The sequence below is a fragment of the Scheffersomyces coipomensis genome (assembly GCF_036884675.1).
Source record: "Scheffersomyces coipomensis strain NRRL Y-17651 chromosome Unknown DFJ63scaffold_5, whole genome shotgun sequence".
Taxonomy (NCBI): Eukaryota; Fungi; Ascomycota; class Pichiomycetes; order Serinales; family Debaryomycetaceae; genus Scheffersomyces; species Scheffersomyces coipomensis.
In genome coordinates, this window is record NW_027042896.1 from 1,093,536 (window position 1) to 1,109,463 (window position 15,928).

A 15,928-nucleotide genomic window follows, 5' to 3' on the forward strand; every position below is an offset into this window, starting at 1 on the left:
ATATTATTATATAAAAATACTCAAAAATATATAAAATAAATAAATAAAGCGAAACATAGAAATAATAGCAAAAAGTTAGGTTAATCACTTCTTTCTAGATTTGACTTTGGATGAATCAACAGATACTTGTTCATAATCATCAGTTAAACTTTTAGCTTGATCTTTTAAAATTTGTAAATCTTCATCTTTAGCAGCCAATTCTTTCTTTAATTGAGCAATTTCAGCTGAATCTGAACCATTACCATTCTTTGATTTTAAATTATCTAATTTATCCTTAGTTGTAACCAATTCAGCTACCAATGAATAAGTTCTAGTTAAAATTAAAGTTAAAAATAACGTAAATCCACAAAGATACATATTTCTTTGAGCATAGAATCTTCTAGCTTGAATTTCAGATCTATCACCTAAGATATTTCCTTGAACAACACCACTACCTTGACTGACAGAATGTAATTCAGTAGTGACGGCATAAACACGATTGATAGAATCAATGAATAAAACAAGCACAAACCCCAATATACATTTAATGGCAATTTGAACTTGTTCATTTCTAAATGGTGCACTGGCAGTTGCTAAAACTCTCCGTCTAATGGCTCTTGGAAATGGTAAGGATAAAACGGTGAAGAATCCCATTTCAATCACCAATAATCCAAATACTAAGTTATAATATAATGCCATCTTGTCTAATTCTTAATTCAACTCAATTGATCTTATGAAAGTAAAGAAAGTAAAGAAAGCAATGGTAGAAATGTAAGTTGCTGTTGATGAAATTTGGTACCTTTTTTTTATAGAGGGCAAATTTCTGAAAAAATTCAATCACGTGTGCGGCGGTGTCAAAAATTATAAGGAACAAGAAAGAAATCTATTTGATATTCATTATAATGCTTTTTATTGATCTATAAAGGTGTATAAAATGAAAGAGGAAATGGTAAATGAAGAAATAGAAACTAGAATTAAAAACCCAAGGAAACACTTAATGTAAATGTGACTAAAATTGGTAAAGTTATAAAAAGAATTGAATATTGACAAATCAAACAAATGGCAAGACAATCCATTTGTAAATGATCATCAGATGTAGGATCAGTATAAAATGCGGTGAAATAAACAAGGGCAGTAGCATTCGGTAATCCGAATTCTAATACACTTACAAATCGAATTAATTTATCATCACCATACCAACCACCTCTAGAAAATCCAGTAGTTAAACCAACTCCAATGATGGGGATTATAATTAATCTGGCAGCAGTCATCATTACTGCTGTTTTCCAAAATCCAGGAGGCATTCTTTTAACTTGTAATCTTGAAATAGTGGCTCCTAATAATAATAATCCTAATGGAACTGAAGCAGCTCCGACATAACTGGTTAAATCAATAATGAATGATAATGGAGGTTGACCATCTGGAGCAGGAGGAATACTGAAATTGTCGGTAGGAACGAATAATGCTTTTAAAGGAGGTGACATGGCAATAATGGTTGATACAATTAATGATACTGAATTTGGTGCAAGGAAATTTTTCCCAATTTGAAGTAATTGTTTTTTAAATTTTTGACCTCTGGTTAATATAGGAGGTGTATCATCAGAATCTATTAATCTATCATTTTTATCTTTAACTGATATAGCTCCTACATCACTCATGGCCGTGATGGTTTTACGGATTTCATTATGTTTTAAATTTTCAAATTCAGAATATTCATTAATCACATCTTGAATGTCTTGAGATTTCAATCTTCTTAATTCTGTAGTTCTTGATGGAATCATTTGTAAAGAATTGATATTGGCACCGCTAAGGGAATCTCTTCTTGAACTATTAGTTGATGAGAGTGATCTTGGATTAGAATTCAATTTACTTAAACTATGAGCTCTTAAAAATTCATCATGTTGATTAGTTTCTTCTCGTTCAGGATTAGAAGCTTTTGATTTTTTCTTTGTCTTTTCACTAGTGATACTTGTTTCATCATTTTCATCATTTTCATCATTTAGTTCATCATCATGATTTGAAATGGCTTGTGAATCATCACTGGAGGATATAGATATAGCATCATCTATACTTACCGTGGGAACATTCGCACTTAATGGAATAGGCAAATTATTACTTTTTTGTTGTTGTTGTTGAGTAGTAAGATTATTTGTATCATCTTCACTTGAATCATCAAACTGTTTTTCTTCATCAATAATGGATTCAGCTAATAATTCATCTCTAAAATCCCATTCAATCAATCGATATAATCCAAGACTGAATTGATAGAATACTTGAGATGCTAAAAAGATACAAACATATGCTACACCAAGACTACCTTGTGCAGTCGTGAATATGACATCACCCTGGGATAAAGTTTGTAAATAAGCAATTGGTAAATCGGAAATATTAGGAAATAATCCGACTGATAATAAACCACCTAACCATCTTTTTGGTGATTTAGTTAAAATATGAGTGATATAGGCCAATACCACTCCACAAAGGAATAATAAAGTTCCGGTAAAGAAGATTATACCTAGATTTTTTATATCAGAACTTTTTAAATTTGTGACAATATTATCAAAGATTAAACATGGCATAATGGCACTTACGATGGCATCAGCTATATCTCTGGTGGTTGTGACGGTTAAGATGTTCTTTTTAGCAAGGAAGAAACCTAAAGCTATGATGAAGTAGATTTTAAAGATTGGCTTAGCAGCTGCATAAACGATTAAGCCTAATGACATTTTTGTGTGAATAAATAGGTTTAGTTGAGGTTAGATAATAGGAAAAGTTGAAGGAGGGAGGGAGGAAGGAAGATGAAGATGGATAAGATGAGTTAGCTAGGTAGTATAGTGTGATTATAAGATGGAGATGTTGTTGAATTATAAGTTGTGATTATATCAAAATGGTTGAAAGGTTACGGAATTGTGACAGAATGAAAAAAGCGAAAGATCAGCAAATGGAAGCTAGAACCGTTTTCATTTATACTTGATAGTATGAGTGTAAGATGTTGTAGTTTGGTTTAATATGATAGTTAATGACTTAGCAATCCATAGAGCCTAGTTAGATACTGAACTAAGAACTTGGTGGCATATAATACAAATAATCTGATGATTATAATGATGATGATGATGGGTGATGGTGATTCATTTTTTTTTTTCTTTCTGCTTTAAGGTTAACTTTTCCTTTACCGCCTTTGTCGCAATTATCTGATTTTGGGGGATCTTGTCCCCCGCGAATTCGGAAAGATTATATGTATTAAATTGGTAGCTCTAATTTATTAGTTTATAATTGCTTTATTTAATTATAATTAGTTTTATATGGTGTATCGATATTAGACGAGTCATATAGTTATCTAACACATCTCAACAATTTGTTGCTTTTGCTCCCTAAGACCTTAGTGAATACCAGTAATTTAGTTTATATTATACTATATAAAAAAGGTCTATTAAAAACATATATAAAAGAAAACTAAGAAAAGCTTCATGCCATTAGTTTTGGCTACTATTATTATTATTATAAGTTTCACTGTTATATCAGTGGGAATTAGAAAGGAAAAAGAAAAAGAATAAAATATTGTATAGAGTAATTGGGTATCATCATTATAAATCATAAGTAAAGGCTGTGAGGTTGTTAATATAGTTGATTAAACATCAATGAGGGATAATTTAGAACTGCAACCTGATTCTTCTCCATATATACCAATGATTTCAACCACTCCATCAATGGTACATATATCCAGTTCTTCATCTAATAACTCTTCAAGGAGTTCATCATCAAAATAATCAGTATCTTCTGCCTCTTCTTGTAATAAACATTGTTCTTGAATATCTTCACTTGTTTCTTCTTTCTTTTCATACTCTTCATTATCTGAAAACACAGATCCATCTGATATACTCAGAGTATCATGATTTTGTTCTTCTAATGAACTTTCATCAGCTGCTTCATCCACATTTATCACATCCTTGGTGAATGAACCACCACTATATAATCTCTTGGGAGAACGTACCGGTATTTCCATCGTGTCCACATCAATAGCAGCAAACATGGCTATTGATTCGAAATTCATTGTATGTTGCATGGTTGAATACATACACTGTTTGATTGTCTAATTATAATTGATTGTCTATGCTATGTTCTATCTCCACAAAGAAGCAAATAATACAATATATATTCTTTTTCTTTTAAATATTCCTTTGAAGTATTATTTCGGTATGTAAGTAAATATTTAAACAATCAATTCGTTTATCTTAAAAATTGCTGGCTGGGCTAAATCTAAATCTATTTATGGTTTCTTCATCCCGTATCATCAAGTATATTTCTGTATAGACAGTGTTTTAAATTTGTATGAGACAGAAAAATAAAGTTTCTTTTTCTTGCAACATCCAAAAAAAAAAAAAAAAGAGGCTGGGACTGTCCGCATTAGGAAATGCTATGGGGGTGAGTGTAACACCGTCAAGCCGCAAAATGCATCTTTAAGCAAGTTACAACTGTCAACCGCCAATGATATAGTTCATGTATGATAAATGAATAGTGTTACAACGTTTTAACTAAATGTACATATATGTGTTATTTAAATCAGATGAAATGAAATGAAAGTGTAAGTGAGTGTGAGAGAAAGAATAAGTGAGCTAACTATACTATACAAAATTTCATTAATTTTTTGACTTCTTAGTTGGTGGTCTATCATCACCTCCTTTATCATCTCCACCTTCATCATCACTTCCACTAAGTGAAGCTTCAGAATCAAATTCCTCAGCCACGTCGGAATCAGATCCAGATTCAAAATCATCATCGGCACTTTCTTCTTCACCAGCACTACCCATATCAACATCTTCATCATCGTCATCATCATCACCAGCGTCATTTATAGCTTTGGCTAATCTTGCTTGAGCGATTTTTTCTTCATTCTTAATTCTAATACCCTTTTCAGCACAATATCTTTCAATGGTTTCTTGTTCTGCTCTATCTATACTACCGAAAATATGAGGTTGATTTGATCCTCTTACATTAATTTCTAAATCAAATGTCTTTGATGCTGTTATACCTCCTCCAGTTCTTGACATGGTGATATTACTTATTTCTGAAAATGGTAAATAAATCGTTGGTTTAGTAACAAATACAAAACATCTATCCAATGGATATAAATAACCTTCTGATGCTTTTAATGAACATGATATACCAGGTTGACCAATACTACTTTTGAATGATCCTGGCATTATTAATCTTCTTTCAGTTAATCCTCTTAAACAATGTGACATTACTGAATGAGTTAATGAATCATAAGTTTTATGTAATCTATCTTTATATTTTTCATTATAATCTTGATCACTAATATTCAATTCAACTTCAGTTTCTTCTTCTTTTAAGAATTGTAATACTAAGAATGGATATCTTGTTTGACCTTGTCTTAATGGTGGATCAATTTGTAATATAACTAAATGATGAGCTTCATCAGGTTTGGGTAATGAAAAAATTCTTTCGATTTGTTTATATTGAATTTTATAATCATAAGTTTTACCTCTTAATCTTAATGATGATGGATACATATCAATATCATAACGACCTCTTGGAGTTAAGAATAATACTTCACTGAATGATACAATGGCTTCACCTGCAACTTGACCAATATCAGCTTTATCTCTAATTTGTTCATAAAATACCGATGCTGCACTTTTTTCATTTTCTTGATCTTGTTCTTCTTCTTCTTCTTCTTCTTCATTCTCTTCTTTAACTTCTTCACCATTTTCTCCTTCCTTTTTAACTGAATTACCATTCTTGACTACTTTATCTTCATTTTCAATGGTTCCTGGAACATAAAATCTCATTTCCACTAATTCATCACCAGCAGTAACATTTTCTAAATCTAATTCAATAGCAACTTCATTTTTACCAGTTAAATTCGAATTACTGATAGCTTTATAAGGAATTTCAAATGCTGGTTTATTATTGACATTGAAAATATATTCATTTCTAGCTAAATCATTCTTACCCCAATTCCACCCTCTTAAAGAATGTTCACGATGTTCTAAAGTTAAATGGAAATTTCTTTGTAATTCTTGTTTCAATTGATTAAAATCCTCAACATCAAACCCATCCAACATCACTACTCCTTTATTCTTGGTTTGAACTCTTAATTCATATCCTCTTGAACCTCTTGACCATTGAGTTGATACTATTTCTTCTGATGGTAATAAAAATGGTTCATTATTGGTAGGAGCAATCGATTTCCAACCCAATCCCGAGTCGGCTATACGCATACGACCACTGCTTTTGGATTGATTAAGGTAGATCTTTTCAAAATCAGTATTGACCATGGCTGGATGATTTGATTATTTGATTATTCAATGATGATTATAATGATGAATGATGAATGAAAGATCTATATGGTCCTGGTTGAAGTTTGAAATTTAAAACTGAAAGAAATTTTCGAACCGCGTCGTTTTCTTTTTTTTTATTAATTTGTGAAAGGCGACATTCTTTTGTCATTTCTTATGTCGAAAATAAGATCATCATCATCACCACTTTTCGACATAGTTTTGTCGTATTTGAAGAAATAACTTATATACTTTAATTAAAGTTAGATATGATGCAGTAAATCCAATTTGATCAATTCAGATTTCTAACTATCACCTTCTGAAAATGGTCACCCCTTATGACTCCAACTTTTAGTTGTAATTACAACTTTAAACAGTAATTATCTACATTTAGCAGCTAATGCACAAACTCCAAGATATCTATCAATATATTCTTCCATCACATAAAAGTTATTAACGAATACTTTTGTCAAATAGTTGTATATGATATTCATAATCGACAGATATTTGCAGCAATCAAACTACATAGTATAAAATAACAATCGTCATCGCCGTCTCCGCTCAGATGATGTGCGAAATTATTGTCAGTGAAAAATTAAAGATTGAGTCACAACAAAAATCAACTTATACGTAAACATCTTTAAATCTATTACTTATTCTTTCTACAACTACATATTATCAACCATGGCATTAAAGAAAGCTGGTGTCTTAGGGGCCACTGGATCAGTGGGTCAACGTTTCATATTATTATTATCCAATCATCCTGATTTTGAAATCCATGCTTTGGGTGCATCATCACGTTCAGCAGGTAAGAAATATATAGATGCTGTTTCATGGAAACAAACTGAATTATTACCTGAATCAGCCAAACAACTCGAAGTGGTTGAATGTAAAGCAACTGGTCCATTCGCAGAATGTGATGTTGTGTTTTCAGGTTTAGATTCTGATTATGCTGGAACTATTGAAAAAGAATTTGTCGAAGCAGGATTAGCTGTTGTTTCCAATGCTAAAAATTATAGAAGAGAATTAGATGTTCCATTAATTGTTCCTATTGTTAATCCTGAACATTTATCCGTCATTGCAAAGAAATTATCTGATGCTAAAGCTGAAGGTAAACCAAAGCCAGGTTATCAAATTTGTATTTCAAATTGTTCAACTGCTGGGTTAGTAGCTCCATTAAAACCTTTAGTTGAAGCCTTTGGTCCTATTGATGCTTTAACTGCTACTACTTTACAAGCTATTTCTGGTGCAGGTTTTTCTCCTGGTGTTCCATCCATTGATATCTTAGATAATATCATTCCATATATTGGAGGTGAAGAAGATAAATTAGAATGGGAAACTAAAAAAATCTTAGGTACTGTGAATAAAGCTGGTACTCAATTTGTTAATATTCCTGATGAAGAAATGAAAGTAAGTGCTCAATGTAATAGAGTGGCTGTAAGTGATGGTCATACTGAATGTATTTCATTAAGATTTGCTAAAAGACCAGCTCCATCAGTTGAACAAGTCAAACAAGTATTACGTGATTATGTTTGTGATGCCTTTAAAGCAGGATGTCATTCAGCTCCAAAACAAACCATACATGTCTTGGAAGAACAAGATAGACCTCAACCTAGATTAGATAGAAATAGAGATAATGGGTATGGTGTTTCTGTAGGTAGAATTAGAGAAGATCCAGTATTAGATTTTAAAATGGTGGTTTTATCTCATAATACCATTATTGGTGCTGCTGGTTCAGGTATATTGATTGCTGAATTACTTTTAGCTCAAAAACTTATTTAAGGATATTAAAAAGTATATAGTTTTTAAAGATATTTAAATTATCATCATAATAAATATAAAACGTTTACATAGTACAAAAAAAAAATAAACTGTGAGATTTGATCAAACTCTGTAAAGGACTACACTTCATCACTGGAGAGGGTGTCAATGGCGGTGAATGTATCTGATTTCGAATTAATTGAATCGGCAGAAGATCATATCTATGAAATATATTCCATTAGAGCTGCTCCATCAGGTCAAGATCTAGGATATGTTAATAAATCGAAACATGAAATCCAAATCTCATTGGATATCTCAGAGATAGATCTTACTATCAAACAATCATTATCAAGTTTATCATCAGCTCAATCTTCAACAGGATTTGTATGTTGGCAATCAGCTACATATTTCCTTGATTGGTTAATTGGATTCGAATCAGGTCCATTTTATTCCATGTTCAATAATAAGAATCTGAATTTAACCGTAGTAGAGTTAGGGACTGGTGTAAGTGGGATTTGTGCATCGATATTGGGTCCTAGAGTAGCGAGGTATATTGCTACTGATCAGAAACATATATTAAAGTTACTTCAAGAGAATATCAATGATAATGTGGTTATGGTTGATTCCAAGAAACTGACTAAGAAACTGACTAAAATTCCTCCTCCCCATAAAATCGAAGTTATAGAATTTGATTGGGAAGATATTGATCAAGGGTTATATAATTGTCAATCATTAGGCCAATCATCATCATTGCCTGATATTATAATAGCATGTGATACCATATACAATCACTATTTAATCCCACATTTCATCAATGCTTTGAAATCATTAATGTCATCAACAACCATAGCTTTAGTGGCATTACAAATGAGAGATCCTGTCACTCTTGAAGATTTCATATCGCAATTACTTAGATCTGACTTGAAAGTATATGTCATACCTGATCATATGTTGACAGAACGACTCCAGAAGGGATTCCTTATATACTATATAACCTTATAATAGACATATAGAACATATTATTGTAACAGTGTATGATAAATCTCTCTTTATTGTGTAGACAGACCGAAAAAAAAATAATCACCAAAACGAAAATAAAAAATAAAAAAAAATGTCAAATCTCCAAACAGAACTGAACTGAACTGAACTTGTCTTCGTCATCATATCATATCACATTTAAGTTCTGACATCGGATTGTCTGACAGTCATATCACATCTTGTACAACGAACCTTGGTCATATAAGGATTCAAAGCGTATAGGCTGGCAAGAAAGGATAATGTCAGCATTTGGTGGGATGTCAAACCTTACCAATGGTAATGGGTTTGACTTTAAATCGAACCAAAATGGATTCAATCCAAAATTTAATAATGGGTTCAGCGATCCACGAAGGAGTGGTCAAGGTAATAAATCAACTAATAATAGTAATAACAATCAATCTAATCGGGCTAATGGTACAGCACTGTCTAATAATAATAGAGGTAACAGGCAAGGAAACAGTAATAATAATGGTGCCAAGGGCCAGCAGAGGAAGAAACAACCTCAACAACAATCACAACCATTGAAAACAGAACGAAATAATCGAACTGAACTGCCGATGCCAATGCCAGTGGAAGATGATCCATTGGATATACCGACAACTGTTATCCCAAGACAATCACAATTACAATATCAAAATTATTCATCTAATGAAATATCATTAACGGGTAATTTATTCAATTCACCTCAGGATTTAAATCAATTTAAACGAATCCCTCAAAAGAACATACGACCTCGTCCTATACCGAAATATTTATTAATTCAACCTAGATTATTACATACTCCAACTTTCCAACAGAATGCTTGGGATCAACAAAATCAAGCAAAAATGAGAGAAATGGAATTATCAAATGGTGGTAAAGATTATCAAGGATTATATGAAGAGTTTCAAAAAATGAGAGAAATCGAAAGGAAACAAATGGAACAGTTAGGATTAGTCGATGCTGAAAATATTAGTAAAGATTTAAATGATGCCATTTCATTTCAAGGTACTTGTTTAGATATGTGTCCTGTATTTGAAAGAGTAAGAAGAGCATTAGAAAATAACGTTAAGGCTTTAGAAAGAGATCCTATATCTAAGAAAATCGCTCCTGAAAGAGCTGTTAAAGCATTTTCAAGACCTGCTGCTGGTCAGCCACCTCCATTACCTTCAGAAGTTCGTCCTCCTCATGTTTTAAAACAATCATTAAATTATTTAGTTGATACTGTTCTTGATCAATTACCTGAAGCTCATTCATTCATATGGGATAGAACAAGATCAATCAGACAAGATTTCACTTATCAAAATTCATTTGGACCAGAAGCAATTGAATGTAATGAAAGAATCGTTAGAATTCATTTATTATCCCTTCATGTCATGGCTGGTAGTGATGTTGAATATTCCCAACAACAAGAATTAGAACAATTTAATAAAGCCATGCAAACTTTAATTGAAATTTATCGCGATGTTAGAAATAATGGTGGAAGTTGTCCTAATGAAGCTGAATTTAGAGCTTATCATCTTTTAAGTCATTTGAGAGATCCTGAATTAGAAAGAGAAGTTCAAAACTTACCTAGTCATATTTTCCAAGATCCAAAATTACAATTGGCTATCAGATTAAGACATATCATATCTCAAAATAATATAGCGGAAAGAGGAGTGGCTAATACTATTGGAGCAGTGAATTTATTTGCAGAATTTTTCCAAGTGGTTTTCGATAGTTCGACTACTCCATTCTTAATGGCATGTTTACTTGAAACTCATTTTAATGAAATCAGATTCTATGCTTTGAAAGCTATGGTAAGATGTTATCATTCAAAGGGTAAAGCATATTCTGCTGATGCTCTTAAATCTATTCTTGGTTTTGATTCAGTAGAGAAACTTATTAAATTTGTTACTTATTATGAAATTGATACTATGGAAGAAGATGGTGAAATTAAAGTGGATTTATTTAATAAAGAAAAATTGGAAACTAAATATAAATTGAATTCAGCTCAAGATAAAGCTAAATTTACTCCATCATATTCTCGTCAATTAGTGATGAATGGAAGTTATCGTGATATTATTAATTCTGGTAATGATTCAGTAGTAGGTTTAAACCCTGATCAGGTTAATTCATTCCAGAAAGTTCTTCCACCTCCTTCCCAAACAGTTAAATCATTCGGACAATCTTCTTTTGGTCAATTTGGTCAACCACTCAGTCAACCATTTGGTCAACCTCAACAAGCCAAATTACCGCCTATCACTAAACAAGAGCCAGCATTTAGTTTTGCTCCAACTATAGTCAAAGAGCCAGTCTCAACACCACTGGTTAATACTCCACCAGCATTTTCATTTGACCCACCAGCACAACAACCGCAAGCACAAGCACCACCACAGCAGCCAATACCACCAGTTGAAAAGTCCACATTCGGATTCTCAAAGCCTCAGTCTGTGGCATCAATTACTCCTTCATTCAATAAACCAATTAAAGAAATTAAGACTACTCCACTTAAATTCGAAATCAAACCATCAACTCCATCTCCTCTTGCCATTCCTACCAAACTTCAAGAAATCAAACTGATACCAGAATTCAAAAAAGAAGAAATAGTCGTAAAGAAACCAACTATAATACCACCTCCTGCAGCTCCGAAGAAAATCAAGTTAACAGATCATCCTCAATTTGGACTTGCTTTAAAACAAATCACTGATGAGATATTTAATGAATCAATAGTATTGGAATTGAAAGCTTTATTACCTAAATTAAGTCATTTACATAATTTAAAGAAAGAACATGGTAAAGTCATACAAACTTTAAGTAATGAGTTGTATAATGCATTTTTAAGTGAAATCATTTATCAAGAAATCATGAATGCCACCGCCGATTTCCAATTCAAGAAGAGTTTACAAAAGAGAATGATTCAGAAATTAAATGTCATTGGAGGTAAATTAATTAAGAAACGAGAAATTAGACAAAAGAAATTACAAGAATTGAAATCAGTTCAATTTAAAGTTCCTCAAATTAAACGTCCTAAATCAAGTAGTGATACATCCATGACTCAAAGATCAAAGAAGATTAAGGTTAGTAATACTTCTATAATGGAGAAACAGAATAAAGTTAATGAATTATGGTCTCCGATCGATCTTAATCAATTTGTTAATAACTGTACCAATAACGTTAAGATATCGATTGAGAATGAGAATCTTAATTTGAAATTCCTCTTAATTGTGGAGAATTGGTCCAGTCCATATTCAAAATGGTTGAATACTAAATTATCATTAAAACCAAATCAAGTGGAAAAGACTTATCAAAATATAATCACTAATAATAAAATCACTCTTAATTTGTTGAGTTTACCAGGCCAAGATTATTTAAGTAAAGATTTCTTCTCTACTACTTCGTTTATACTCTTTGAATGTGGTTTAACTGGTGATTCGAATGGAATCAGTATTGAAGAAAAACTTAAAAAGGATAGATTGGTCTTGGAGAAGATTATTTCATTGGTTGATAAATTCAGTTATTATAAAGTTCAAGTATTGGTTGTTTATTGGGATGCTTCATCGCTGGGGTCAATAGTTGATGTGATTGATTTATTGGGGTTATCTTCATTTGAATCAGATAAGAAGAATGTTAGTAGTATTGTATTTTGTGATATGACCGTTGAAGATGGAAATATCAGTAATATTCTTAATAATGCTTTCAAAGATCTTAGTAAGAAGTTCACATTAGAGTTAACATCAAGAGGAACTAAAAAATTAGATCGAATCAATCGAAAGAAGAAACCCCTTTTAATTGAGAAACCAATTGAAATACCTAAACTTATTGAAGAGATCAAAGAAACTGAAAATAATTTACTTGAGAAAGCCAAGAGAACAAGAAGGTTTGAATATTTGAACAATCATTTGAATACATCCAAATCATCAATTCATTTAAAGCCTACTACACGTCATAAATTTGATAATTCTACCTTTGTAGAGAACAATACTACCATGTTATCCAACATGACTACCAATAATATCAATGTATCTACATTATTGGGTTTTGGTAAAGGTTTTATGGAAGAAAGTACTCCTGCCAGTTCACCAAATTCAAAGAGAACATACGATGTCACTGATGAGTACTCCAAACCATTGCCAAAGAATGTACAGCAACTCCGAGAGTTGACTGCAGGTATCAAATCTAAATATAGAAAGAAACAAACCTGAGAAGGAGCTTACGTTAAATCAAATCACAAGCAGTAGATATTCCTTCCAACTATCACTATACCTCCCTTTGTATTATACTTTTTAATCACCAACATTATCATAGCATTATAATTATATATATAGCATCTTAGCATCTTAGCATTTAATAATATATACCATTTGTATACTTTAAGCATAGTAGAAATCCATTTCCTGCATATACCGAATCTACTCCTTTAATTATTTTTTTTCCAGAGTGAGAGTGAGTGGGATCCATTTCGATTTCAATTTTGACACACATTCTTTAAAATCTGGTTGAAAGTCAGAGGTTTCAGTTGTCCATTGATAATCAATCGATTCATTTGATAGTATAGTTGACCATGGATCTTTTAAAGGACGCCGCTAAGAACATCAGTCTTTACGATGTCAAGGCTTATGTTCGTAAAGCACAAAATGGTATGTATCCAATTGATTTTTAAGGAGGAGCCGGTTGGTTTGTCATGCTTCCCAAGTTTTTATGAATTGAAAGTTTACTAACATTTAAATATAGTTGCTATGAACTTGACTGAAATGGAATCAAAAGTCCGTGAAGCCACCAATAACGAACCATGGGGTTCTCCATCTACATTGATGGCTCAAATCGCTGCTGGTACTTATAATTATAGAGAAAGAGAAGAAATTATAGGATTTGTATTCCGTCGTTTTACTGAAAAAGCAGCCAATGAATGGAGACAAATCTATAAGGCCTTACAATTATTAGATTATTTACTTAAGAATGGTTCTGAAAGATTAATTGATGATGTCAGAGCCAATTTATCCTTAATTCAAATGTTAAAATCATTCCATTATATTGATTCAAAAGGTAGAGATCAAGGTATTAATGTTAGAAATAAAGCTAAGAATTTAATTGCATTTTTAAATGATGATGCTTTGATAAGATCTGAAAGAAAGAAAGCAAGAGCCAATGCCAAGAAGTTTGGTGGTGTTTCATCTGCTGCATTCGGAGGTGCTTCTTCAATTACTACTGGTGGTTATGATGATGAAGGTGATTTTACTAATAGAGTTTATGGGGATGGTGGTGTTTATGGTGAAAGATTCGATGATCCTGCTGCTGCTTATAAGAACGGTCAAACTGGTAATGAAAATTATGAAGAATATGATGTTGCTGCTGCTTCATCTTCAAGTTCATCTAAACCAACTACTGCTCTGAGTAAAGTTACTGCTAGTGCTACCAAAAAACCAAGTGCTCCAGAACCTGATTTATTAGGTGATTTAGACTTTGGTGGTTCTTCACAACCTTCAGGTGGTAATGGACACTCTACTGCTCAATTTGATGATGATGATGACGATGATGATTTTGATGATTTCCAAGCTGCGCCATCTTTACCTCAATCACAACAACCAGTTCAACATCAACAACAACAGCAATTCTCTAACGCCAACTTTTTCCAAAGTCAACCAGCACAAAATCCTATATTAGCATATCAAAACGCCATTCCACAACAACAACAATCTCAACTGAGAGTTCCATCTTACGGCTCTGGTGCTCCAAATTATAATGTAAACTCATCTATAACTACTGGTCCAGCAGCACCACAACCAAAAAATGATGCATTTTCATCATTATTCTCTTCTGCAAAAACCAAAACCAAAACTACTCCTACCAATACATATACTCCTGCTAAGCCAACTGCTGCTGCTCCTATAGACGATGACTTTTTCGGTGGTTTTAGTGCCAACAATAATAACAACAATAATAATAATGGTGGTAGTAAAAGTACCAATACTAATCAACAAGGTAACTCTTCAAACAACGGTGAAGTTGATTTGTTAAGTTTCTAAATGCGTTCTCTATATATATCGATACTAGCTTCTGTTCTTCTTCTTGTCATATCTATTCTACAAAACTTGATATACTATTTTTTATATGTTTTTTTAATTTGAAATCTACGACACAAATAAATTTAGAGTAAATCCAAACAAAAAATTGTAAGTTCGATCTGGAGAACGGTTTTTTTTTTTCAGCTTTCAGGAACCCATTTGCAATATCAAGATCTAACCAGATTCAAATCGATACACGAACAGCAATGATAAGGACTGGTATATTCAGATCATTTGGAAGTGTTAGATCATTTTCATCTAGCTCTGTGGTATCATCTCAAGTATATTTCAATGTATCAATAGGAGGTATTAAACAGAATCCCATCAAATTTGAATTATACGATTATGTAGTTCCAAAGACAGCTGAGAATTTCAGAGCATTATGTACGGGGGAGAAAGGATTTGGATATGCTGGATCACCATTCCATAGAGTGATACCTAATTTCATGGTTCAAGGTGGAGATATTGAATATGGTTTAGGGTTTGGGGGTAAATCTATTTATGGTAAGAAATTTGATGATGAAAATTTCCGAGTTAGACATACCAAACCTGGATTATTATCGATGGCCAATGCTGGGAGAAATACTAATAATTCCCAATTCTTCATTACTACTGTTGCATGTCCTTGGTTGGATGGTAAACATGTTGTATTTGGAGAAGTCACTGAGGGGTTTGATGTAGTTAAAAAGATTGAAAGTTATGGTACTAGAGGTGGGAAACCAACTACTAAAATCGTTATAGAAGAATGTGGAGAATGTTAGACACTTGTAAATAGAGAGATACAATACATCTGCATGTTGTAATAATATAAATATGTGAAAAATGTAT

General features: G+C 32.3%; 8 protein-coding genes across 8 annotated transcripts; 5 read left to right on the forward strand and 3 right to left on the reverse strand. All coding sequences in view use genetic code 12, as the record gives it.

Moving 5' to 3' along the window:
- Positions 1-31: 31 nt before the first annotated feature.
- DFJ63DRAFT_200126 (uncharacterized protein) lies at positions 32-865 on the reverse strand. Its single transcript, XM_064903923.1, has one exon. The coding sequence runs from the start codon at positions 676-678 to the stop codon at positions 85-87; it is 594 nt and encodes a 197-aa protein (XP_064761165.1). The 5' UTR covers positions 679-865; the 3' UTR covers positions 32-84.
- An 88-nt stretch (positions 866-953) lies between these two features.
- ECM3 (putative ATPase) lies at positions 954-2,705 on the reverse strand (the record flags this gene model as incomplete). The annotated part of the gene is made up of 1 exon (XM_064908406.1): positions 954-2,705. One exon carries the CDS (start codon positions 2,703-2,705, stop codon positions 954-956), a length of 1,752 nt encoding a protein of 583 aa, XP_064761166.1.
- A 1,911-nt stretch (positions 2,706-4,616) lies between these two features.
- Positions 4,617-6,278, reverse strand: POB3 (FACT complex subunit; the record flags this gene model as incomplete). The annotated part of the gene is made up of 1 exon (XM_064907504.1): positions 4,617-6,278. The coding sequence occupies one exon, from the start codon at positions 6,276-6,278 to the stop codon at positions 4,617-4,619; it is 1,662 nt and encodes a 553-aa protein (XP_064761167.1).
- Positions 6,279-6,962: 684 nt separating this feature from the next.
- HOM2 (aspartate-semialdehyde dehydrogenase) lies at positions 6,963-8,060 on the forward strand (the record flags this gene model as incomplete). The annotated part of the gene is made up of 1 exon (XM_064905132.1): positions 6,963-8,060. The coding sequence occupies one exon, from the start codon at positions 6,963-6,965 to the stop codon at positions 8,058-8,060; it is 1,098 nt and encodes a 365-aa protein (XP_064761168.1).
- Positions 8,061-8,160: 100 nt separating this feature from the next.
- Positions 8,161-9,077, forward strand: DFJ63DRAFT_320061 (S-adenosylmethionine-dependent methyltransferase). The gene has a single exon (XM_064907145.1). It carries the CDS (start codon positions 8,208-8,210, stop codon positions 9,039-9,041), a length of 834 nt encoding a protein of 277 aa, XP_064761169.1. The 5' UTR covers positions 8,161-8,207; the 3' UTR covers positions 9,042-9,077.
- A 38-nt stretch (positions 9,078-9,115) lies between these two features.
- SAC3 (Sac3p) lies at positions 9,116-13,665 on the forward strand. Its single transcript, XM_064903936.1, has one exon. The coding sequence runs from the start codon at positions 9,317-9,319 to the stop codon at positions 13,238-13,240; it is 3,924 nt and encodes a 1,307-aa protein (XP_064761170.1). The 5' UTR covers positions 9,116-9,316; the 3' UTR covers positions 13,241-13,665.
- Positions 13,421-15,184, forward strand: ENT3 (Ent3p). The gene is made up of 2 exons (XM_064903930.1): positions 13,421-13,675; positions 13,770-15,184. The coding sequence occupies exons 1-2, from the start codon at positions 13,600-13,602 to the stop codon at positions 15,059-15,061; spliced, it is 1,368 nt and encodes a 455-aa protein (XP_064761171.1). The 5' UTR covers positions 13,421-13,599; the 3' UTR covers positions 15,062-15,184.
- Positions 15,020-15,896, forward strand: CPR3 (peptidylprolyl isomerase). The gene has a single exon (XM_064907146.1). It carries the CDS (start codon positions 15,307-15,309, stop codon positions 15,859-15,861), a length of 555 nt encoding a protein of 184 aa, XP_064761172.1. The 5' UTR covers positions 15,020-15,306; the 3' UTR covers positions 15,862-15,896.
- Positions 15,897-15,928: the final 32 nt, after the last annotated feature.